The sequence below is a fragment of the Phyllobates terribilis genome, unplaced genomic scaffold (genome assembly GCF_046119375.1).
Source record: "Phyllobates terribilis strain yellow unplaced genomic scaffold, ASM4611937v1 Scaffold_12__6_contigs__length_324123572, whole genome shotgun sequence".
NCBI lineage: Eukaryota > Metazoa > Chordata > Amphibia > Anura > Dendrobatidae > Phyllobates > Phyllobates terribilis.
Window position 1 is genome coordinate 292,724,877 of NW_027362772.1, and position 26,934 is coordinate 292,751,810.

At 46.2% G+C, this 26,934-nt stretch overlaps 1 protein-coding gene across 1 annotated transcript in view; it reads left to right on the forward strand.

The window, feature by feature from the left end:
- Positions 1–12,831: 12,831 nt before the first annotated feature.
- Positions 12,832–26,934, forward strand: part of LOC141172724 (indolethylamine N-methyltransferase-like) — a 37,771-nt gene continuing 23,668 nt past the window's right edge. The window contains exons 1-2 of the mRNA XM_073657191.1: positions 12,832–13,042; positions 22,040–22,244. Coding sequence (XP_073513292.1) covers positions 12,892–13,042; positions 22,040–22,244 — 356 coding nt within the window. The 5' untranslated portion in view covers positions 12,832–12,891. The remainder of the gene's footprint in view (positions 13,043–22,039; positions 22,245–26,934) is intronic.

Below are 26,934 nucleotides of genomic sequence, written 5' to 3' on the forward strand. Positions count from 1 at the left end.
TTGCTCAGGCTATGGTCCCCGTTGAGCCCCACGGTCCTTCGCTCTCATAGACATTTAAATCCTTTTCTGGCGAATATGTGCACCAAGGAAAACATTTTTCTCAAGCTGAAGTCCAGGCGATTTACGCACCAGCCCAAATGGAACTATTAGCACTCATTCCTGCGGATCCACCACGGTACTATGTCGATCCAAAATAAAGCCGTGCATTTGTGGAGTAATGCATGCTGCATTTCAAATTCTTTGTTCACTATTTTCCCACTGATCGGGTTAAAGTAGCATTTCTGATGTCCTACCTAGCGGGTGATGCCTTGAATTGGATCACCCCCCTATGGGAAGCATGGGATCCTATCGTCTCTGACCTGCAGGCCTTCCTGGTGGCCTTTCTAATGGTCTTCAATGACCCTAACCCTGAAGCTTCTGCTAAAGCTTCCCTTTCCAATATCCTGGAGCAGTCCAGATGGGTGATGCGTGTAGGTAGCCCACCAGTTCCCCAGCCAGAAGAGGCTGCTGTCCACACATAATCCACACAGTATGACAATGCTCCACAAAATGCTTCTCTTCCCAACCTCAAGAGGCAGTCCAGACGTTCAAGGCGTAGAGGTAAACCGTCACGCCAGGTACTGTCCTCCCAAAGACCTCCTGTTCCCCAGCCTATAGAGGCAGCTATCCGCACAGAGTCCATGAAGGTTGACCATGTTCGTCAGGCAAAGCAGAGGCCGGAACTCAGTCACAAAATCGGATTGCGGTCCCGCTGCAGTTGTTTGGGACACCCTGACTGTCTTGTCCAGTGAAGGTTGGAGAATCCCAAGACATTAGGCCTGTAGGAAAGGCTGCCCTTGGCGTTAGTGTTTCCTCTCCACAGATGACCATGACTGTCTCCGTGGCAAGTGAAGGCCTCGGATTAACCGGAAGTTTCGGGCTTAAAGCCTTGAAGAGTCGGTGTCTGATTCCCATCTGACAACTCCAGAATCCGGTTTGGGCATTGTCAGCAGAAGGACGAGCCCTACTCAGAAACAGTCAAAATATGTCTGTACAAATTAGGCTCCAGATTGGAGCATTACACATGAAGAAGTTCACATTCCAGGTGCTGTCCGGTTTACCCACAGGTTGTCCAGAGCCGAGAGATGTAGTGCCTGCTCAGGTCTGGAGATCCTGCATGTTGTTTCCTGGGGGACTGCTGAGGTACAAGGGGTGTCCAGTCCATATATCTTCAGGACAGTCAGCAGTGTCTTCTTCTTCTTCACCAGATCAACTAGTCGCTGACTCGCTGTGCGCTTACCATCTCCCACCATGCAAGACCGCCAACTTACCTATCAGTCCAGGTTGCACACTTTGCTCCAGTATGTGCTGTATATATGTCTCTTGTCTGATTGCTTAGGGCGGCAGTGCTGTTAGTGCCTGATTCTTAAACTTACAGTGTGTGCAGTCCTAATGCCTCCCCAGCCTATTGCTGTCAGTCACTGGATACTTAAACCCCCTCCACCCAGTAAGAGGTGCCTGATCAACACTTTCTTTCACTGTGTTCTGTGCAACTGAGTTGCCAGGTCCTGTCCTGTATCTTTTCTGTTTGCGCCACCCTGGGGGCTGTATACCCAGGCCAGTTACTTGTATCTGTGACTTCTAGTCTGTTTCACCACCCTGGGGGCTGTATACCCAGGCCCGTACCTGTATCTGTGACTTCTAGTCTGTTTCCGCCACCCTGGGGGCTGAGTTCCCATGCTCGTTCCGGTATCTTGTTCCGGGTTCAGTTCCTGTCTGAACTGTGTCCTAGCCCGTTACCTGTTTGTCTCTATGTGAGTACCTGCCCTTTTCCTGCAATGTCTGAACCTGCACCTAACTCCAACTCGTTGTCACTGTACTTCTGTTTGTGAGTTTTGCGTCCACTCGCTACTTCATAGTAAGTACCTTGTGTGTATCTGGTTCTGCTTGTCCCGTTTCCCTACCTCCGTATCTACCTCCTGTGTTCTAACTATCTTCCTGTGTTTCCCAGTCTGTTCCATGTGAACAGTGCCCTGTCCTGTCTGCCTGCACCTTCTGCTCTGCGGTTTTGGTCTGCTCTGTTCTGCCTCGCTTGTCCACCACACCTGCTTTTTCGCTCTGCCCTGCTTGTCCACCGCACCTGTGGTTTTGCTCTGCTTGTCCACCGCACCTGCTGTTTTGCTCTGCTCTGCTTGCCCACCGCACCTGCGGTTTCGCTCTGCTCTGCTTGTCCACCACACCTGCGATTTTTGCTCTGCTTGTCCTCCCCACCGGCGTTTTTTTCTCTACTCTGCTTGTCCTCCGCACCTGCGGTCTCTCTCTGCTCTGCCCCGCTTGTTCTCCGCGCCTGCGGTTCTGCTCTGTTTGTCCACCGCACCCGCAGCTCTGTTCCTGTATCCCAGTCTGTACTGGTCCCTATCCAGCCTGCATTCCTACCTGCCAGTATCTGCCTGTCTGCATACCTGCCATGCCTGCCAGTACCTGCCTGTCTGCATACCAGCCGTGCCTGCCAGTACATGCTTGTCTGCATACCAGCCGTGCCTGCCAGTACCCACCTGTCTGCATACCAGCTGTACCTGCCCGTTCCTGAATTCCCCGGTGGGGATCAACAGCTGTGACCAGGGTTTGACCTGGAGTAGCACCTGGGTCACCTCCCACATCCCTCCTCAGACCACGGAGTCGATTGTGCCGCCGTGTGTTCATAGTCGGATCTGGCGAGGCCCATAGTCACGCCCCTCCAGGCACTCCTCGGTTCGTGGCCCAGTTGGACCACTAACCATGCTCACGCCAGTCAGTCCGCGCTTGAGCATAACACCGCGAAGCTTTCATTGAGAAGATGCCTGCCACCACAATGTGATGCATTCAGACACAGTACTATCCCACATCTATCCCCAAAGGGATAACTTTTGGAACATTTTTAAAGTACTTTAAAATGTCTGATACTGCAGTGTGTTGTTAAATAGGTCGTTCGTTATTATTGGTTACCATCCGTGTACCCCATTGTCAGATGAGGTCACTTGAACTTTACTGTATTTGAATAAAGTCCTATAAGACCTCTGTATGTTATACACATACTTTCTGGTCAATTAAAGAATTTCAGTAGTGATTTTCATGGTAAATAAATTCACCAATTATTTGGGAATGTTCAACAAAGCTAGCAAAATTCAAATTTTAAATGATCCAACTCTTATTGGAAATCAGTAGTCGAAAAGTAGCCACTGAGTGCCATCCTATTAAAGGCTTAACAGCTCTTCAACATGTTGAGAAATATGACCTTCAGAAGGAAAATATGATAGATCCTAAGGTTGATTATATTATAAGTGCTTGACTTTTAGATATTACCAGAAAAGAGCAAGATGATTGCATGAGATAGCTTAAGAAGTTCCCAAGATTACTGAAGCTTGGCTGACAACCCATATTGATTGGGCTTTTACACATAATATATTACAAAGTAAACATGTCAATCAGTTATAACTGATGGTCTAAACTGTCAATCATTAGCAAATCCCTTTCAGTAAAACTAAAAATGTGTATCAAACTCAAATCAGTACCTTCATATAACTTCAAAATATATTGCTGGCAACAACCTGTACACTATTAAATAAAATGACTCTTTTCATCAATCTCCTTTGAAAAATGTCTAGTGATAACATACCATATCTATATTGTAGAAAAAAACAAATCTAGCAAAAAGGTATTAATAAGAAACAAAATTAGAAGAAAGCTCAGGATTAATTTCATAAGCATTCACTTTATTTTAACACTTTTGTAACAGTTTTAACAGATTGTCCTCTTTGTAATCAAATAAAAAAGGTAGCCACTGCGAAATCTTTAGTCTAGAAAAAGACTTATTATTTCCTATATCTCATACTTTACATTACTCAGTTATCACATATGCATCAAGAGAATAAGAAAATTAGGCATAAGCAAGATACCCATAGCTGTGCCACATATGTTACTACTAGTGTTGAGCGAACATGCTCGACACTGCTCGGTACTCGCCCGAGCATCACGCTACTCGGGATGTGCGGCGAGCACCGAGCCTTTCCGGGTTACTTGGGCGGGAGCTCGGGTCTCCGCCCTGCATGTTTGGCGCTCTTTACAGAGCCAATGAACATGCAGGGATTGCCAGCCAGTCACTGTAATGCAGCAGCCATGTTGATTGTGGGCATTACATTGATTGGCTGGCCGCACAGCGTCAAATCGAGTATTTAAAACCGGGCGCCGCCATCTTGGACACAGTCGCTCCTGATCAGCTAGTGTAGGGAAAGCGCTGCTGAGCTAGGGAGAGATTTATACTGCGAAATAGTTAGTGTAGGGTCTGTAAAGGCTGCCAAATGAAACAAACAGTCCTTCTCAGAACTAATATCCATCGCAAATGTAAGGCAGGCAGGCAGGCTGTATAGGAGATGCAGTGGTTATACCTGCAAATGCTGCATTACAGTCCTGTGTGCGCCTGTTGCTGAAATTTCTGGACTTAGCTCCAGGTCCTGGGGGGCCAGGAAAAATCCTTTTTTTTTCATCTAAATCCTCTTTCTTTTTTCCTCCTTCAAACTGTACAAATACCCATCTTATTAACCTTTTGGTGTCCCCCCTCCCCCCCAAAGAAAAAGTGTGTCTGTGACAGTTCAGACACAAATATGTCTGTTTAAAATAGTCTGATGTAGGACAGAGAAACAGAAGTGTGGTTTTGTATTTCCACGATTCAAATCTCTTTATTATCAACTTTTGGGCCATTTGTACCTAAAAAAAAACAGTTTGAGTGTGTCGCTCACTGTTCAGCCGCAAATATATATATTTAAAAAATTCTGGTATTCACCATTAAATTAAAACTGTGGTTTTGCTGTTACATGGTAAAAAATCTCTGTATTATCCTGCTTTTGGCATTTTTAGCCGTAAAGAAAAACTGTAATAGTGTCTCCTGATTGTTCAGACACCAATATATCTGTTTAAAAGAGTCTGGTATACACCAGTAAATTATAACTGTGGTTTTGCCGTTCCACGGTAAAAAATCTTTATTATCCAGCTTTTGGTATAATTTCCTTAAAGAAAAACAGTAATAGTGTCTCCTTATTGTTCAGACACCAATATATCTGTTTAAAAGAGTCTGGTATACACCAGTGAATTATAACTGTGGTTTTGCCGTCCCACGGTAAAAAATCTCTATTATCCAGCTTTTGGTATTTTTTCCGTAAAGAAAAACAGTAATAGTGTCTCCTGATTGTTCAGACACAAATATATCTGTTTAAAAGAGACTGGTATACAACAGTAAATTATAACTGTGGTTTTTGCCGTTCCACAGTAAAAAATCTCTATTATCCTGCTTTTGGCATTTTTTGCCATAAAGAAAAACAGTAATAGTGTCTCCTGATTGTTCAGACACAGATATATCTGTTGAAAATAGTCTGGTGAAGGCCAGAAAAATAGTAGTGTGGTTTTGCAGTTCCACGGCTCAAACCTCTGTATTATCCACTTTTGGGCCATTTTTACCTAAAAAAAAACAGTTTCAGTGTGTCGCTCATTGTTCAGCCGCAAATATATCTATTTAAAATTGTCTGGTATACCCCAGTAAACAATAACTGTGGTTTTGCCAACCACGGTAAAAAATTATTATTCAGCTTTTGGTAATTTTTCAGTAAAGAAAAACAGTAATAATTTCTCCCTGATTGTTCAGATTGTTTAAAAGAGTCGAGTGTAGGCCAGAGAAATAGAACTGTGGTTTCCCTCTTCCACGGTTCAAATCTACTTTTTATTCCCATTTTTCCATTGATAGTGCGAGTGTAAGCTATTTTCCTTCCTTTACAATGGGCAGGGCGCTTGGCAAGGGACGTGGAAGTGGACGTTCTGGTGATGGTGCGTGCAGAGGATGGGGCAGTGGCCAAGGTGAAAATGTGCCACAACCAACAGCCACATCTTCTCGCTCCCACTTCTTGACCAATTACTAGGGAAGCACAGAACAACACCAGTATTGCAAACTGATCACTGTGAACAGGTTATTAATTGGATAGCAGATAATACTTCCAGTTACCTGGGCACCACCACCTCCGGTCTGTCTTCCACACGGTCAAATCTTAGTAGCAGTGAGTTTTGACTGCATACTCCTCCTCACCCTGATGCTCCTTCCTCCCACCATGCCGAGTGTCATCAGACAGCAACTGATCCCACACTTGGACACTATGAAGAGCTGTTCACTGGTCCATTTCCAGATTTTTGCCCTTGCCTGCTCCGCTTGAAGTGGTGGAAGAGGAGATCCCATGTAGCGATGCCCAAATATTTGAACAGCCACGGCCACAAGAAGTCGACGCCTGCAATTTGTCACAAGAGGTGGACGATGGCGAGACACAATTGCCAGGAAGTGAGGAGGAGGATCGTGGTGCGCAAGTGGAAGAGGAGGAGGTGGATGACCTAGTAACTGACCCAACGTGGCAGGAGGACATGCAGAGCAAGGGCAGCAGCACACAGGGGGAGGGAGGCAGAGTACCCCAACAGGCAGGAAGAAGCAGTGTGGTGGCCGCACACAGAAGGCAGGCAACAGTTCCCCGTAACACCAACATGAGGGACATTGCCAGTAGAACCTGTAGGTCTTCCAGAGTCTGGAATTTTTTTAAAGACTCTGTTGATAACCCCAAAAAGGTCATTTGTACCACCGGCCATGCCAGCATCAGCAGGGGTGACAAAACTACCAGCCTGACCACCACCAGCATGATCAGGCACATGGCAGCAAAGCACCCGACTTTGTGGGGCGATCCCCAGGGTCCACGACCAGTGTCAGCGGATGTCACCACAGCTTCTTCTGCTGTTGTGCGTGCAATAGAACCTCCTGTTGTGTGTGCAAGGCAATCCCCTGTCCATACTGCATGCAAAGATGGCCCCTCCTCTCAGTCTTCACTTGTTATGGCAGTTTCTCAAGAAACAGCATCAACGTCCACGTCCACGTCCCACCGCAGCGTTCAATTTTTCATATCCCAGAGCTTTGAATGAAAGCGCAAATTCGCAGCCAACGCCCCACAGGCCACAGTCCTAAATTCGCAAATTTCACAACTGCTTGAGTTGGAAATGCTGCGTTTTAGGCTGGTGGAGACGGAATCCTTCCTCAACCTTATGGCGGTGGCCGTGCCTCGGTACTCGGTCCCCAGCCGACACTATTTTGCCCGGTGTGCCATCCCCACACTACACAAGCACGTGTCCCAAAACATCTGCTATGCCCTCAACAATGTAGTTACTGGGAGAGTCCACCTGACAACGGACACGTGGACAAGTGCTTGTGGCCAGGGATGGTACATCTCCCTGACGGCACACTGGGTAAACATAGTGGAAGCCGGGACCCAGTCGGACCTTGGGACGGAACACATCCTCCCCACACCGAGGATTGCGGGCCCTATGTCAGTCAGAGTTGCCCCCACAGTGTACAGCTCCTGCGCATCATCCTCCTCCTTCTCCTCATGTTCAGCCCCCATCTCAGATATCACCACATCAGTTACAAGCTGGAAGCACTGCAGTACTGCCTCCGCCAAGCGGCAACAGGCTGTATTGAAACTCATAAGCTTAGGTGAGAAACCTCACACTGCTTGTGAGTTGTGGACAGCTGTGAAAGAGCAGGCGGATCTGTGGCGGAGACCGCAGAACCTACATCCAGGCATGGTCATGTGTGACAATGGCCGCAACCTGGTGGCGGCTCTGAGGCGAGGTGAGATCACACAGGTACCATGCCTGGCTCATGTGCTTAACCTCGTGGTTCAGCAGTTTCTTAAATCGTACCCTGAGTTGCCAGATCTGCTCGTCAAAGTACGCCGCCTGTCAGCTCATTTTCACAAGTCGGCTACAGCTTCCGCTGCCCTTGCTGTATTGCAGCACCGTTTTTTGCTTTCATCACACCGACTGGTGTGTGATGTCCCCACACGTTGGAACTCTACCCTCCACATGTTGCAAAGGATTTGTGAGCAGAAGAGAGCAGTTGTGGAGTACCAGCTGCAACAAGGCTGTCGATATTCAGGTCAGACTCCACACATAATACCTCAGGAGTGGACCTGGATGTGTGACATATGTACCATCTTGACAAACTTTGAGGAGTTCACCAAGATGGTGAGTGGCGATGACTCCATCATTAGCGTCAGCATTCCACTTGTCTGTCTTTTGCAACGCTCTCTGCAGAGAATTAAAGAGGAGGCATTGCAGCCACAGTATGATGAGATGGATCAAGAAGCCATAGCAGTCAATTACACACAGCCCAGCCTCATCTCATCCCAAAGTGCTTTGGGTGACAATGAGGGAGAGGAGGAGGCGGAGGAAGAACAGGAGCTTGTATCATGCGCTGTAGACAGTAGTACCTGTATAACTGTCATACCGTCGGTAAAGCGTGGGTGGCCAGAGGACAGGGGGGAGGAGGAGGAGGAGGTGGAGAGCATGGTCAGTCGTAATCTTGGTAAGGACACGGAAGTCTTGTCCGTTACCAGTCTGGCACTCATGGCTGACTTTATGTTACGCTGTCTTAACCGTGACCCTCGCTTTGTCAAAATATTGGGTGACAGTCATTACTGGTTTGTGACACTTTTAGACCCCCGCTACAAGTAGAACTTTCACTCTCTTATTCCTGAGGTGGAGTGGTCTACAAAAATGGGGCAGTACAGAAGGCCCTTGCTGCAGAACAGTTAAAAAAATTCCCATCTGAACACGTTAGCATTCCTGGGCTCTGCAGTGTCTATGAATGATGGCATGCTGGATGGCAGCGCTCACCTGTGATCCAGCCTGTCATCTCATTGCCATCCCAGCGTGGGAGAATTCTCCTGCTCAAGCGCTGAGCGCTGAGAATTTTCCCACGCTGTCAGTGACGTGCATGAGGTGAGCTGAGTTTATTGGACATGAGCTCACCTCATGCACGTCACTGACAGCGTGGGAAAATTCCCCTGCACTCACCGCATGCGCAGGAGAATTTTCCCACGCTGTCAGTGACGTGCATGAGGTGAGCTGAGTTCGTTGTACATGAACTCGGCTCATCTGGATGCCGTCACAGCCAAACACTGAGGAGCGCAAGCATGCCTGCGCTTCTCAGTGTCTGCGACATGGCAAGCTGGATGGCAGCGTTCTGCTGCGGTCCAGCCTGTCATTTGAATGTAGCAGAGCTGAAGCTGTCGTGGGAACCATGGAAAGGTAAGTAAGATGTTGCTTTATTATTTTACTTTTATTGCAGGAGATCGTTGGCTTCAGCTGGAATGGGCGTGATGGTAAGTATGGTTTAATTTAGAACAATAAAGAATTGTGTCTTTATTTCAATTAAAGGACTTTATTTTGGCTGTTTGTGTTTTTTTGTAACTTTGACTATGGGGTTAGTAATGGGGGTGTCTTATAGACGCCTCTCCATTACTAACCTGTGCTTGATGTCAGCTGGCATTATAAGCTGACATCAACCCCAACCCTATTACCCCACTGCCACCGCTACAGGGCAGTGGGAAGAGCGAGGCTAAGTGTCAGAATTGGCGCATCCTGTGGATGCGCCATTTCTGGGGCGGCTGACGGCTGGTGTTTCTAGCTTGGGAGGGGGCCAATATTCATGGCACCCTTCCTGGGCTATTAATATCAGCCCCCAGCTGTCTGCCTAGCCTTTGCTAGCTGTTAAAATAGGGGGGACCCCACGTCATTTTTTGGGGGGTCCCCCATTTTAATAGCTAGTAAAGGCTAGGTATACAGCTGGGGGCTGATATTAGTAGCCTGGGAAGCTCCGTGGGTATTACCCCCTTCCCAGGCTTCAAACATCTGCCCCAGCCGTCTGCTTAACCTCCGCTAGAGTCTAAAATTACGGGGAACCCCACGCCAATTTTTTTTTTAATAAATCCTTTAATTTAACACTAAATGACAAGTACAGTAATCAACACTATCACTGTACTTCTTATAAATGTGACTGACATGTTTCTATCTGTCTAATCTATGTGTAATGCTCTATTCTTTCTGTTATAAATTGTCGGGTACCGATGCTGAATTGCCGGCCGGCTTTTTTAAAGAGACGGTGCATGAAAACACTAATATTTTTTTTAATAAATCCCTTACACTAAATGACAAGTACAGTAACCAACACTGTCACTGTACTTCTTATATTTGTGACTGACATGTTTCTATCTATCTAATCTATGTGTGATACTCTATTCTTTCAGTTCTAAATTGTCGCGTACCGGTGTATGCCGCTGCTGAATTGCCGGCTTTTCATGTTTCACTGTGAGCACTGTTCCCATCGATTTGGGCAATCACTGTAATGCCACAACCACCATGGTTGTGGCATTACAGTGAGTGGCAGACAATCCCTGCATGATTGGTGCTCTAAATTGCGCCAGACATGCAGGACACACTTTTGGTGCAGGAACAGTTATCAAACATAACCTCGAACAGCCGAATTTTTTGCAAATCGTTCGCGTTCGTCGAACGACTCGAACACCGCCCAAGACAGCTCGAATTTGAGATTGGCGAGCAGTTCTAGTCGAACACGGCTCATCTCTAACTGCGACCTCCACGTCTCTTCCAAGGGGCATTAAAACCGTCTTGTTAGGCTACTGCGACCTCCACGACTCTTCCAACGGGCATTGCATTTCCTCCTAATTTTAGTCAGCTTTTGCTTTTCAATGCATAGGCAAACACTAAGAGAGACCCACTCCCCCATAATGGGTAGAAGATTTTTAGTACACTGTAATTCACGTCTGTTTCAAGGGGCATTGCAGTTCCTCATAATTTTTGGAAAGCCTTCCATTCACTGCTTAGGCCAACAATGCACAGGATACCCAGTTGCTATAAATGGAAAAAATGGTTTAGTTAAGGCACTCTGACCCCCTTGTCACTTCCAAGGGGCATTGGAGTGCCTCTAAATTTTTGGTAGGCATTGCACTCACTGCATGCCCTATAACTGTGTAGCCGAACCGCTCCTTTTGGTACAGAAACATATCCTACAAGACATGTGTGGTTGACTGGCCTGATATTGATGTGAATGGTCCCTGTTCCTCCTGCTCTTTCTCCTTTGCCACCACCTAATCCATCATTTGTCACCTGAAGCTTTGTTTTAACGGGAGTCATAGAACTGGGATAGTAGCAGGAAAACATCCAGCAATCCTCAGAGGAGGTAGGATATGCGCCAAAACGCTCACCACCTCAGGCCTAGCCGCTACTACATACATGTGCTTGCATTCCAAGGAAACAAAGCAGATGCTAACTTCTATCATCATCATGCTCCTCACCTTGGCACTCTCAACTCCCCTGATGGAGAAGCCAGGGCCCACCTGAGGAGTTTGGTTCTCTGGTGGGCTCGTCCAATGCTGCCCTAAAGCTGGCCAGGCTAAGAAAAGTGTGTGGGAAGGAAACAGGAGAAATAGGGGCAGCTGGGAACCGTTTATGGACACCCGGCCGCCCCCAGGCGGTTGGGGACCATGTGTGGACACCCAGCCGCGGGGCAGCTGGGGACTGAGTATGGACACCCGGCCTCCCCCTGACGGCTGGGGACCGAGCGTGGACACCCGGCCGCCGGGCGCCTGGGGACTGAGTATGGATACCTCGCTGCCGAAGTAGCCATGAGGCAGTGGCCAGCTTCGGCCTCCTCCAAACTAAAAGGTCCCATTTCAAGTGAAAGCTAGCAGCATGGTATTGCAGCCTGCAGGTGGGTGGGTGGTTGGTTGGCTGCATATTTGCGCTTGCATTGCAAGGAATGGGGGAGGTACAATCTAACACTGCCCTGGGACAAGGACTTGCACGGGGATAGTTGCAAGTCTGCATCTTCTGATGCGGCAAGGATCACTTCTGATGGGCACACTTTTAGGCAGTGACCTGGGTGTCAGAGATGCTTCCAGGGGTCTTCCCCATGCTGTCCCCATGTCTTTTCAGCACTGTACGCATGTGTCACACAGCACATGGCCAGATCAGATTGTAAAATGTTAAAATGACATTTCCCAGTAAATGCATTTGTCATGGTTGAAAGCAATACAAAAGTGCAAAAACGCATAAAAAATGCTACTTGTGAACATAGTCCAAGGTGTGGAGGAGTATTTTTTTTTTTGGTTATTTATTTTACCTTATACACAAGTTTTTACCCTGGAAAGGAAGTTCATTAACATATTTTACAGGAAAGCAGATTCAGTTTAGTTTTTGAACATTTTATTGTGAGCCCTTAAAAGTGGCTTAATACCTCTGACCACGTTGTTGACAGCAATGACCTGGTGGTCAGAAATGCTTCCTGGGGCGATGCCTATGCTGTGCCCATGTCATTTGAGCACTGTGACTATCGTTTTGGGCACTTGTTAGGCTTTTAAAAGACTGTCGGGGGTGCCGCTGCAAAAATGCTCGGGTCTCCCATAGACTAACATTGGGCTCATTGCTCGGGTCGAGCACCCGAGTATCACGGTGAGCTCGGCCCAAGCTTAGAGCACCCGAGCATTTTAGTGCTCGCTCAACACTAGTTACTACCACACATGAATGTGATTTAAATGAGAATAATAATGGCTGAGTAGAGAGATTTGCTGTATTTAAGGAGCCCATTTGCTAATTCAATCATCCAAAACCCAAAAAAAGTACTGTAACACCATCAATTTCTTATTGTATATTTAAATTATACTAAAATGTATTTTTTTCCATTGGGCAGTGGCAAAGTCATGCAACTCAGAATCAATTCTTCAATATTTTCTTTTGGATAGGCATGTACCCTTTTCGATAAGCCGTTGCTGGATGACAAACAGACAAGTTAATGCTTTTTGTTTTGTTATTTAAAGATCAATTATTCACCATGTTATGATATGATCATATGACACCCTAAATGAAGATGATAGCTCATGACCTGATAATTAATTAATTCTTACTAACATTCTTTGTAAATTGAATCCTGCTGATTATAAAAGGACTTGAGCACAGGTTTAGAGTGTCAGCCCATCTGAGATACAAGATTAAACGATGGATTCCTGCACCTATAAGCTCTATCATAAAGATGGTTTTGATTCCAGAAAATATTTGGAGAGTTATTTTTCAGATAAAGCTGACATGGTCTTTGGAGAGGATTTCCTAACATTTCCCATTCAAAATCTTATAAAAACTTTCACAGAAGGTATGTATTGAGGTGTTTCTATATTTCCATTAGTTAAAATTGTAAATAACTAGATATAAACACTTTTATTACCAAAAATGACAAAAGTATTCTCGGAGTGATACCTTTATTGTCTAATGATAAAAATAGATAAATTCAAGCTTTCAGAGCAGACAGGCTCCTTCTTCAGGCAGGATTACAAATTAAGAAGGCACAACATTTAAGATATATTACAGCAGGATATTTGTTCATGAGGTGGAGGGTGATGTCTCTTAAAGATAAGCCAAGGAAATCAAATTAGTTTTTTTTTGTTGCACATGTAGTGTCAGTGGGAATGTTTAATTATCTGGAGTCCATCTAGTGGAGGTGTGAATTGAATCCATGTAGTGAGTCATAAATCCAGATGTTAGATTGAGTCCTGTTGTCAAGGAATGAAACATTCTTATTAGTTTGAATTCCCAAATTTTTCTCTCTCTGTAGTCCTTAAAATGACCTTTTAGTATTAAGACTTTTAAATCTTTCATACAGTGTCCCGTTCCAGAAAATGTTTTCCCACACTCGGGTCCAGTTCATTCCCGATTGTGTGTCTGTGTAGATTTATTCTGGTCTGTAGTTTTTGCATAGTTTCTCCAATATAAACTCCTTCCGGGCATCTTGTACATTATATTGTATAAACCACATTGGAAGATGTACATAAAAAATCCATGATTTTACAGTCCTGATTTGTGTTTGGTATGCGGACTGTATTTGATGGTAATATGTGGGTACAAGTTTTGCATTTTTTATTGTTACATGGGTATGTGCTCGTCACTGATGGCAATGAGAGGACCTTTCTGACAAGTAAATTCCTTAAGTTAGGGGGCTGTTAGGAGGAGAGAAGTGGTAGTTCTGGGAATATTCTTTTCATTCAGTGGTCTCTGTGGAATATGGGTTGGAGAGCAGCACCAGAAGGAGCCTGTGTGCTTTGAAAGCTTGCATATATATATTTTTTTTTCTGGTTAGCCAAAAAAGGTATCACTCTGATAATATGTTTGTCATTTTTGGGCATAAAAATATATACATCAAAATTTCTGGCTATCAAGGTACCACAATATCATAAATAACCAGATACAAATTTGGCACATTTGTTTTTGGTGGTTTGGGTGATCAAAAGGTATAAGCATGTTCCCCTGTCCCCATTATTATAAATCAGTGGAAAGAGAAAAAAGTTTTGGTTATGCAATATGGTAAAAAATATCTGTTTTTTGGCTTTAGTAGAGTCATTGTATTCCCCACTGTAATTGCCATGACCAAAACCCTGGAAAACATGTTGAGTATATTAAAGGGTTAGTCTTAAATGTCACTTGTGAGTAAAATTATTTTAAATCTGCTTTTCTATGCCAACTTGTGACTCAACAGTTTGTGTTTATGGCAATTCTAACAGCGTATCAAATGGTGAGCTTTGCTGTTTTCCATAATTCTGGATTTATGGAAAGAGCATACTGTAGCTCACTGTGCTTTGCCATTCTTGTAACTCTCATTTATTTGTTTGGAAGCTTTCTTGTCTAATTCTGTAGCCCCAACAGTTTGTGTGTTCCATTAATGGAAGAATCGTCAATGAAGACTGAGCTCCAGAAACAATGAGAAAAGGTTAAAACATAACTTTTACTGTGCAATTGTAGCACCCCGAGGGCTCGGCTGCTACAGGGGTATTGCACCTCGAACCAGAGGTGTGGTATTCCACCCCCGGGTAAGGATGGAGTGTGGACTAGAACTCAGTTAGCTGCATGCACCACACACACCCCATTTCCGAGGAACAGACCGACGGTACTCCCACTAGAAAGATGTGCAGGTACGACAGCTTCTGTTCCTGGCTGGAGTGGGGAGGGGGGGGGGGGGAATATCCCAGTGGTGTAGGGGCAGATGGGAGTGGGTTTCTGGGCATAGGAAGGAGCCCATTGGTTGCTAGTCACCTGGGCTCGGGTGTCAGAGGGAGTATAAAAGGTGGGCACCATCTTAGGGGTGAGCTCAGTCAGACAGAAGAAGAGTGAGAAGAGGAGTGACAGGGAGCAGCAGCCCTGTCTGGGTGCTGCCCCTGGAGGGAGTAAGAGTGAAGAAGAAAGGAACAAGAAGCAAGGAAAGAATGAAACATAAGGAAAGGCCCAGAGACATGAAGCAAGAAGGAACCCGAACACGCTAGGAGTCAGCGGGTGAAGGGTTGGCAGATCAGGGTACCGGATCCCAAACTGGTGGAGGCTACTTATCCTCAGCCAGGAACCGGAGGTCGTGGCCACGTCTTGGTGCGACCACTCACTACACCCACTACGAAGGCACGCCACATAGGGTCAGGGAGACCGGAGAAAGGTTTCGCCACCAGAAGGCCCGAGGAAGCTGGACATGGGTGGGTCCCTAGTGGGGACGGCCAGAGAAAGGAACGGGGAAAGGAGTTCAAGGTCACACTCTGGAACCGCCTGGGGGTTGGTCGAGCCCCGTACCTGGTGGACGCAGCATGGCTCGGGTCGTCATCACCTGCAGGACTGACGTTAATAACAACTGTGAGTAAAGCATTGAAAACTGCAATCAGTCTCTGTGTTCCATCGCACCACCAGCACCATAGGTACCGGGACGCTCTTACTATCACTCCCTTCACCCGCACTAGCTGCCCTGAGGCTATACCTCTCCCGTTGGGGGTTATACCACCATAGCTGCACATATATACCATCGGCCTCAGCGGACTGTTTTGCAGTGGCGGCCTTGCGACCGCAAATCAACGGGTGGCGTAGTCGGACACTAATACCATCATACCAATAACTGCCACTTAGTTTGACCACCCTGGGCGCGGACCGGGTCACCGCCACACGAAGACTACTACCCCCATCGGATCTGGCTCCAGGTATCCCCGCATGCGCAACGCAGCACAACATGGCCCAGGGGGTGAGTCAATTTTGGCGTAGTCGGCATGATTACGTGCCCGCAACCACCGGGTACTGCGTGCCTGAAAAAATAGACTTTTATACTTACCTGTGGTGAAGTTTCCCGCCGTCCGGAGTCGTTTCCCGCCATCTGGAGCCGATTCCCGCCATCCGACGCCATCTTCTGCCTTCTTCCCGCCATCCGTGGAGTTTTCCCGCCATTGGACGCCATCCTGAGGGCGCCGCGCGGGAAGAAGAGGGGCGTGCGTGGACTCCGAAAGCCTGCGAGAATTGAAGCCCCGCCTCACGTCCGGACGTTGCGTCGGGTCCTGGAGGGAGCCCAGCGACGCCGACGTCACAGGAGCGCGACGGAAGGTCCTCGACCCTGACGATCCACTGCGGAGCCGCGGCCTACGGAAGAGGATCATCGCAAGGTAGGCCACGGTCCACTAGGGGGGGAGGAGGATGTCGGATACGGAGGAGAGCTTCACTGCCGCAGCCACCATCCAGCACCGCGTTTATCCCGAGAGGCAGCAGAAGCGGATCGGAGGCCGAGGACGACGCCGCGGGGGAGGCCGCAACGACAAGTAAGGGGGACGCCGTTACTCCGGGCCCTGAGGCCGCGGACCTGCCCCTACCTCCCGCCGCGGAACCCGAAGCGCTGGGTGCCGCGCCACCCGCCGTGCCTCCATCACCAGCAGTCAGCCGTCCAGCAGCAAGCTCTGCAGCGGAGCCTCGCCCTGGACCGTGCTCCCCAACATCGGGCACGATCAGAAAGTCACCGGCCAGGTTAAAAGGCCGAGTGCCCACGGGCGCTGCACCCCAGCCGGGGCCCGCCAGGACCCCCCATACAGCTCACGGTCCCCGAGTCACCGGGACTGTTGTTAAGTTTCTCATGGCATGTGGCTGGGGCATCATCTAAGACCCGAAGACCATGAGCCAGGTGTTTGTAAACAGAAGCGATGTAGAGTCCCACCTACCGGAGGGGCACAGTGGACGGGACCTGGTGCCTGGAGATACCGTCACCTATACCAGGCATAAGGGAGTGAAGGGATGGTACGCCCTTCATGTCCACCGGGTCAAGGAGGAGGAGGAGTTATCGTACCAGGAGGAGAAGAAAGAGGGCCCGGACGGGTCTGAACCTGAGGAAGAGAAAGGAGCGTGTGGAGGACACCGTAAATCGTAAACGGTAAAAGAGGAGATGTAAATAGTTACCCGATCGGGTATAGGGACTGTTGTGGGACTGTTTCCACAAAGAGTGTGGTCCCCGTTGGGACAGAAAGAGAATTGTTGCCTGTTTTGCCCTAATCCCTAACCTGACCGAGGACTGAGAGCGGTCATCCTTTCCCTCTACCTGGCTGAGGACAGAGAGCGGCCGACCCTGTACTTAGTTGCGCTTCCTAAAGCGCCCCCTATTGGTTTTGTAAGAACCCTTCCCAATCTCAAGATACAGTGACTGTTGCACTTTATCAGGTCGTGAGTTGCACAGCGGCCAGATCCCAAGAAGTCAAGAATGTTGAAAATGTTTTATATGAAAAATGTCTAAATGTGAAAGTTTTATAATGCTGCTAAAAGTAACGATGCTGAAGTTTTGTATATCGTGTTTTCTACAAAAGAGTTCCCGTGGCATTAGCAAGAGCGTTGATATCAGTAACGTTAAGAGAAAGAAGAAAAGAGTACCTCCCATAAAGGGATGAGTTTTTGGTTAACGTCTTATATATGAGTGCACTTTAAAATTTTTGTAAGTTAGTAATTGTTTTGCTCTGTTTCAGCCCGAGGACGTGCTGTGGTTTACCGGGGGGGGAGTGTAGCACCCCGAGGGCTCGGCTGCTACAGGGTTATTGCACCTCGAACCAGAGGTGTGGTATTCCACCCCCGGGTAAGGATGGAGTGTGGACTAGAACTCAGTTAGCTGCATGCACCACACACATCCCATTTCCGAGGAACAGACCGACGGTACTCCCACTAGAAAGATGTGCAGGTACGACAGCTTCTGTTCCTGGCTGGAGTGGGGAGGGGGGGGAGGAATATCCCAGTGGTGTAGGGGCAGATGGGAGTGGGTTTCTGGGCATAGGAAGGAGCCCATTGGTTGCTAGTCACCTGGGCTCGGGTGTCAGAGGGAGTATAAAAGGTGGGCACCATCTTAGGGGTGAGCTCAGTCAGACAGAAGAAGAGTGAGAAGAGGAGTGACAGGGAGCAGCAGCCCTGTCTGGGTGCTGCCCCTGGAGGGAGCAAGAGTGAAGAAGAAAGGAACAAGAAGCAAGGAAAGAATGCAACATAAGGAAAGGCCCAGAGACATGAAGCAAGAAGGAACCCGAACACGCTAGGAGTCAGCGGGTGAAGGGTTGGCAGATCAGGGTACCGGATCCCAAACTGGTGGAGGCCACTTATCCTCAGCCAGGAACCGGAGGTCGTGGCCACGTCTTGGTGCGACCACTCACTACACCCACTACGAAGGCACGCCACATAGGGTCAGGGAGACCGGAGAAAGGTTTCGCCACCAGAAGGCCCGAGGAAGCTGGACATGGGTGGGTCCCTAGTGGGGACGGCCAGAGAAAGGAACGGGGAAAGGAGTTCAAGGTCACACTCTGGAACCGCCTGGGGGTTGGTCGAGCCCCGTACCTGGTGGACGCAGCATGGCTCGGGTCGTCATCACCTGCAGGACTGACGTTAATAACAACTGTGAGTAAAGCATTGAAAACTGCAATCAGTCTCTGTGTTCCATCACACCACCAGCACCATAGGTACCGGGATGCTCTTACTATCACTCCCTTCACCCGCACTAGCTGCCCTGAGGCTATACCTCTCCCGTTGGGGGTTATACCACCATAGCTGCACATATATACCATCGGCCTCAGCGGACTGTTTTGCAGTGGTGGCCTTGCGACCGCAAATCAACGGGTGGCGTAGTCGGACACTAATACCATCATACCAATAACTGCCACTTAGTTTGACCACCCTGGGCGCGGACCGGGTCACCGCCACACGAAGACTACTACCCCCATCGGATCCGGCTCCGGGTATCCCCGCATGCGCAACGCAGCACAACATGGCCCAGGGGGTGAGTCACAATTAAAAACATGGTTATAAAAAGCGATAAAAAAGACTAAGGATCCAATTAGTGATGAGCGAGTATGTTCGGTTAACCCTTTCGGCGAGTACACTCGGGCAAGTAACGAGTATCTTCAGCGTATTTGGTGACATGTTTGAATCACTCCCATGTGCATGATTTGCGACTCTTTGACAGCTTTAATACATGTGAGGAATGCTTAAGAAACAAGCATTCCTCACATGTATTAAAGATGTCAAACAGTCACAAATCATGCACACGTGAGTGATTCAAGCATATCTCCGAGTACGCTGAAGATACTCGGTACTCGCCAGAGCATACTCGCCGAAAGGGTTAACCGAACATACTCGCTCATCACTATCCATAATCTTACGAGTTTCAGGTTAGTAACCCTTATTCATAGGTGTTGTAGTAAGATAAAAGGTGAATGCTTAAATATTAGTACTATTTAAACCTTGACCTCATATCTTCCTACAACAGCTATGTATAAGGGTTGCTAACCTGAAATGCGTAAGCTTTTGGATCCTTAACTTTTTTTATCCTTTTTGCTTTTTTTCAAAATGTTTTTAGCTCCAAAGTAAAAGTTATGTTTTAACTTTTTCTCATTGGTGCTGGACCCTTCTTCCAATTTTGACCTGCATGCCAACCTAATGTATTCCTACACTCTGTGCACTACACCCTGACCAAACAAGGTCTACCACGGTTCCTATGTGAACACGAGTTGTTTTCACACTGCATTGTCCTCCTTGGAAGATGATCTGATTACCATTTTTTTCTCCGTGGTCCATGAATGGTTGAGTTGGGAATACCCATTCAAAGGTTTTGCTGTCCTGGATTTCTGTTAGCAAACCCATTTGCAAATACCCTATTCCAAGGTGGCTGACAGGCTAGAATGGAGAGTGACTATATAGAGTGTCCATTGAGGGCTGAGAATACTGTTCACCAGCTCCAATTAAATGAAAGGGGGACTTTAGCAGAGCCATTCAGAGGCCCACTGTCGCTGGACAGCTGGCCTCTGGTGATGCGGCTAGTGCCCAGTCTAGGACCAGGTAAGTACCCCTGCAGGAACCCCAGAAAACATAACCAAAAGAGAAAATGAGAAAACCCTGCTGTAATAGCAAAACCTAATGCTAACACCACAAACCACCAAGCATATGGGAAACTGCAATAAACAGCAATGGACTGAGCAGGGAGCAGGATCATATAGCCTGCCTAAAGATCAGGTACTGACTACCTTCAAATCATCCCCAGGCAGCCACTTCCTGTTATCTTCAACAGCAGGCTGGACAAAATCCCACCATTGCTTATTGCCAAACAAAACGGCATCCTGCTTGGCAACTACGAAAGACAGCTTCCCATCTTCCCCGAGCAGAGAAATCAGAGAGAGACACAGAGTCCTGTTTCCTCACACATCCCACGACAACATAACTCAACGCCTCACAAGATTGGGATAATTTCTCTGCACATGTGTTAATTCCGCCTCCCGTGTCAGGACAATGGCAACGCATGCATCTGGAGTAGTGCTGTACCGGACCAGCTCCATTACCAGGTGGGAGCACAGAACCACGATTCGTAACACAGACAGTTTTTCCAGTTTGCATTTGTTTGAGATCCTTGCAAGAAGGCACTTAGTGATTGACTCGACCAAATATATACCTACAAAGTGTATGACTGCTGGTCAATCACACCAAAAAGAGTGTTTCTATTAGAAACTTGACCTTTAACCTCCATGTAAAGTCCAGTAATTTTAACACATTTACTCCTAAATACTGCATAAGTTCTCAGGAGAGAGCAAGAGCTTGTGATACTGTGAGAAAATGTATGTTTTTCCAGTTGCAAAATTAAGTAGTAGTGGTGAGAATATACTTGCTTTTCATGTTCACTTTACATGAGCTAATGCTGTCAATTTAGAAGGAAGGGGTGGAGAATGAGATACATGAACAATAAGTAGGTTGGAAAGTGCACTGAACCACTTTGACCCACCATGATTGTGTAGTGAGTTAGCCGGCTCTGGCTGTTCTGTGATAATTGATATAGAGCCTGTTACAGAAGTGATTACACAGGATGATGTTGCCACCTTGTGGCCAGAAGTTGCACCTGCGCAGGGTGTGATGACAGATAAAAAGACTGAGCCTCCTGTGTCCCGCCCTAGAGAGTCCCGTGACCAAAGTGGGAAGCAGGAAAGAGCGCGCAAAGAGTCTGCTGTGGTCTGTGAAAACAGCCAGGACGGTGTGCAGGCCCTCGTGTGTGGTGCAGGAGAGACTCTCAACGTGATTTCTTCTATCTAACACCATATCCTCGGAGCCTTCCCCAGCTTCTGCACTGCTGAAGGATACAGCTATTACACTCCCTGCTACTGGAGTGTGGACTACATAAGGGCACCCACCAGAGCTTCTATCCGGATCAGAGAGACTGTAAGCGGGACCTCTGGCGAGAGGCCGAAGTATCCCTTCTTTTCTTTCCGCCAATTCTGCTGTTCCTGTTTTTTTTTCCGTCTGGGACGCCCTCCTGCAAAGACAGACAGGCCTGCGACGGGGGACACATCCTTCTGGAGTAAAGGACTGGTAACGTGTGAGTAGGGACAGTGAGGGTCAGCTTATCAGTACACGTTATTACTGTGCATATTTACGGTTGTCATTTATTGTTTTTCTTTGCTGTGTTAAAAATGTATACGAGTAAAGATATGGTTATCAAGATAGAGTCTGTGTGTGGGGATCTTGCTGGGCCAGATCATAGATACCAATGCGCGGCCTTGCCCGCGATCACTTCAATTCCACCAAGCTCTTCATTAGCGAAGGACAAGGAGAATTATGGGGTATTGCAGTAAGAGATTAAAACAAATGTACATTATTTTATTAGAGCTATTTCTCCTAGGGTACTGAGCATAGCTTGACACTCCTTTTATCCTGAAAGACTCCCTTTAAATTGTAGTCCTTCTATCTTGTGTTAAGAAATGTAATTTATATTGGAGAAAATGTTTTAGGAGATTGAGAATCATTTTTGTGACTTTTCTTTACTTGTATCTGCATGTCTTAAAATTGAGATTTTTTTCTGCAGGTCATATTAATGGTGATATCTTGGTGGACCTCAGCCCTGGTCCCATGATTCATCATTTGTTTGCAGCCAGTGAGTTTTTCAAGCACATCATAGTGCTGAAGGTCAGAGACAGATGCATCATGGAGCTGAAAAAATGGGCGGACTCACATACTGGAGCATTTGATTGGGGCCATGTCACAAAACTTCATATTGACATAGGAAGCAGGTGATGTATCTACAGTTGTAGTCATAGTTGCTTATGTATAACAGATATAGAGGCAAATTTAAGAAATTCTAATGCAGTTTATTTTCTTTTTACTAGGGATGAGTGAATGGAGTCTAAACAAATGTAATTAATAGTGATGAGCGAGCATGCTCGCCACTGCTCGGTACTCGCCTGAGCATCCCAGTACTCGAGATGCTCGGAGCTCGCCAAGTACTTTCGAGATGCTCAGTCGGGAGCTCGGGTCCCCGTCCTATTTAGAGCACCAATCATGCAGGGATTGTCTGCCACAATGGTGGTTGTGGCATTACAGTGGTTGCCTAAATCGATTGGAACAATGCACACAGTGAAACATGAAAAGCCGGCAATTCATCAGCGGCATACACCGGAACCCGACAATTTAGAACAGAAAGAATAGAGCATCACACATAGTTTAGATAGATAGAAACATGTCAGTCACATATATAATAAGTACAGTGACAGTGTTGGTTACTGTACTTGTAATTTAGTGTTAAAATAAAGGATTTATATATATATATAAAAAAAAAATAATAGTGTTTTCATGCACCCGTCTCTTTAAAAAAGCCGGCCGGCAATTCAACATCGGTACCCGACAATTTAGAACAGAAAGAATAGAGCATCACACATTAGATAGATAGAAACATGTCAGTCACATATATAATAAGTGCAGTGACAGTGTTGGTTACTTTACTTGTCATTTAGTGTTAAAATAAAGGGATTTATTAAAAAAAAAATTTACGTGGGGTTCCCCTTATAGCTAACAAAGGCTAGGCAGACAGCTGGGGGCTGATATTAATAGCCCAGGAAGGGTGCCATTAATATTGGCCCCCTCCCAGGCTAGAAACACCAGCCGTCAGCTGCCCCAGAAATGGCGCATCCATAGGATGTGCCAATTCTAGCACTTAGCCTCGCTCTTCCCACTGCCCTGTAGCGGTGGCAGTGGGGTAATAGGGTTGGGGTTGATGTCAGCTTATAATGCCAGCTGACATCAAGCACAGGTTAGTATTGGAGAGGCGTCTATAAGACACCCCCATTACTAACCCCATAGTCAAAGTTACAAAAAAACACAAACACCCAGAATAAAGTCCTTTAATTGAAATAAAGACACAATTCTTTAATGTTCTAAATTAAACCCTACTTACCGTATCGCCCATTCCAGCTGAAGCCAATGTCTTCTGCATTCAAAGTAAAATAATAAATCAACCGCATCCTTACCTTCCCATGGTTCCCAGGACAGCTTCAGCTCTGCTACATTGACATGACATGATGGAGCACAGCTGAACGCTGCCATCCAGCTTGCCATGCGGCAGACACTGAGAAGCTCCTCAGTGAAGCTCCTCAGTGTCTGGCTGTGACAGCATCCAGATGAGCCGAGTTCATGTCCAATGAACTCAGCTCACCTCATGCACGTCACTGACAGCGCGGGAGAATATACTTATTATATATGTGACTGACATGTTTTTATCTATCTAATCTATGTGTGATGCTCTATTCTTTCTGTTCTAAATTGTCGGGTACCGGTGTATGCAGCTGCTGAATTGCCCGCCGGCTTTTTTAAAGCGAAGGGTGCATGAAAATCGGAGGGCACTAGTGTGTTCCAAGTGCCCTGCTATGTTTTTCATGCACCCTCCTATATACCCTGCCTGCCTATATATTCTGCCTGCCTGACGTTTAATTGAGCACTGTTCCCATCGATTTGGGCAATTTTTGACCTTCTGCAGACCGCCGGGGGGGACGGCCAGAAAAATGCTTGAGTTTCCCATAGACTTACATTGGGCTCACTGCTCGGGTCGAGCACCCGAGTATTCCAATGTGCTCGACCTGAGCTTCGAACACCTGAGCATTTTAGTGCTCGCTCATCACTAGTAATTAATTTAGAATTTTCAAAAATACGTTGATTCAGTATTATCTGAATTTTTAGTAACTCACTTTGCATGACTTAGCAGCTTTATTTTGGTGGATTCTAAAGAGCTAGGAAGGACTTAAAAGATATAAAAAATTTAAATTCACATCAACCCGACTGTCAGGCGAATCCACCCTCCATTCCTCACCTAAACTTAGGTTCTCAGTTCTCTAGTTACTGTATTGACTTATTCCTGTTTTATCTCACCTGTTATCGACCCGGCTTGCCTTCTACTTTATTCTAATCTCTCCATTCCTGACCTCGGCTATTAACTCTGAAACTTTGCTGCCTGCACCGACCACGGACCATCTAATTATGCTTTTACTTGGCCCACCTGTACCACGTACCTGAGTCTCTGAGCCTCCGTTCAGCTGCTGAAGTCCCAGTGAAAACCTTAGAGGGGTATCCTCACCATCTGAGGCTCTAGAGAATACCTAGTAGACACTTATTCACTCCCCTCCATGGTATGCCCAGCCCGTGGCACAATGGGTCCACATCCACCAAATTTACACTGACAATAAAATGTCCTGTCACACTGTCCCTCTTACCTCTACTGAGGCATCCAGGAATCTTTAAACACTCATTTTTTGGAGTGGTACACAATCCATTGCTGTCTAACACTGCACAGTGATTTTACATCTTGAAACCCTGGTGAAGAAAAGCCATATGGTGGACGAATTGCTGCTGTGCATAAACTGGCAACTTGCTGCTGGCTTGCTCATAATGAAGTGCAACTTGGAATTGTCATGACTAACAATATACACAACCTTCTGGCTGTTTTATGGTCTTATAACAACCATGAAAAAACAAATGTTGCACAATTAAAATGAGCCCATGTCCTAATTTTAAATGTGAAAAAATAATTGTTATTTTTCATAAATAAATCTGCCAAGGTGGTGGCCTTGGCTAGGAAAGTGAAAGCTCATTTTAGATAATCTGATGTGACAAAGCATGCCATCTTGGCTTTGAAAAAAAAAAAATGTTCTGCCAGACACTACCTGGTTTGCAATTTTGCAACATTCTGGAATTTGCACTGTATATGTCACAGCATTTGTGCGAGCCACATAAAGTAGTGAATATCTAAATCATGCAGGAGTCAAACTGGAGCATGGGTTACTTTGAGATTTTGGCATCTGATGAGTGACACGTGTCAACTACTGGAGCCCTCTGAAAAGGCAACAAAATTTGTCAGGAGGAACATATGTGGAATCAGAGATGTCATCACCCTCATGCCCCTCAGGAAAATGCAAGATGGGATGGAGGAAGAACAGCAAATTGAACCTGTTCATCACTGCCCTGTGTCTGTTGGGAACACTCAACGTTCATGTTACATGCTGCAGTATTTCGAGGACGAGGAAGAGCAACAGCAGATGGATATGGACAAGTGATAAAGCTGTCAGTCAAATGATGTCAGTGAACATAATGATGAAGATGCTCTCCATGACAACCAATTCTCACAGTGGGAAGATGAAAATGAACCAATAGAGCCCTTGGTTATGCTGGCAAGCAAGGCAAGCTGTATGCGGAAATGATTGTGGTATAGTCCACAATAAGGGTCAGACACTTCCTTACAGTATACACAACATAATCTGTTATGGCATACAGATCCAAATCAGACTATGTGATTTTCAGGATTTGTTTTCTCATTTTGTCTCTCATAGTTGAGGTCTCCCTAAGATGTCAATTACAGGCCTCTCTCATCTTTTTAAGTGGGAGAACTTGCACAATTGGTGGCTGACTAAATATTTTTTTCCCCACAGTATAGCCACCAGATAAGAAGAGATTCCTACTAGGTAATAATAAAAATATATAACTTTAAATAACAATTATAAAAATCAAATTTATAAAAAGACAGGCTATAAAGACCTCCAAAAATAAGGGGTAGGGACACAGCATTGATTTGGCAAAGTCCAGGAGGATATTGTATAGACAATAATGGGTAATGAAAACAGATAGGTCAAATCACATCCAGGACCTCAAAAATTGAGGACACATACATAAGACTTGTATAGTAGAGCCGTAGTATTTAAATACCTCTAGCTGTACGCGGGCATATCCACCCAAAAGATGATATCCAAAGGTATCTCTAATATATTCAATGCTTATCAGGAAAGCCTAATGTAATCTATGTACCCTTTTATCTATAAAAAGATTCAATACCTAAAGCTAAAGTAAGTCAGGAAAATCCTAGGAACAGTTCTGTCCTCGCCACACCCAAAGGACTCCGTTCCGCTGCTTGCTTGTTCCAGGGGCGTGAGAAGAATACTATACTGCCAGACATCTCTTTGCCTGTTCTTTCATAATTTTCTACTATGTGGCTTCTGCTGCTGACACTGCCATTGCACAGCCATGCCATCCTTATGTCTCCTGGCTACCTTCCCACTGTGTTTTCCAGTACTGCTGATGTAAAATGTAGTGTCTTGAGGGTACAAAAACATTAAACAACTCCCAAAATAGGGCTAATTTCTACAAAGGCTTGATGAAAAGGTATTGCTTCTTCACTTTGAAAACATTTAGCCTGTTCCTGCTCCCCTACAAATGGATAATTTTGAATGGCTTAGCCAAATGTCTGTGTCATTATTTATCATTTTGTCCTAAAAAACAACTTATGGATCCCCCAAAAAGGTAGTATTTTCACTCTTACGTGAGAATCTATAACTTCTTCACATTCAAAAGAGTATACACACCAATAAGGCAGTTATTTCCCCCAAAAGGGATAATTTTTGGATTTTTTATATAGTTAAAGTAACCTAGACAGTCTGAAACTAT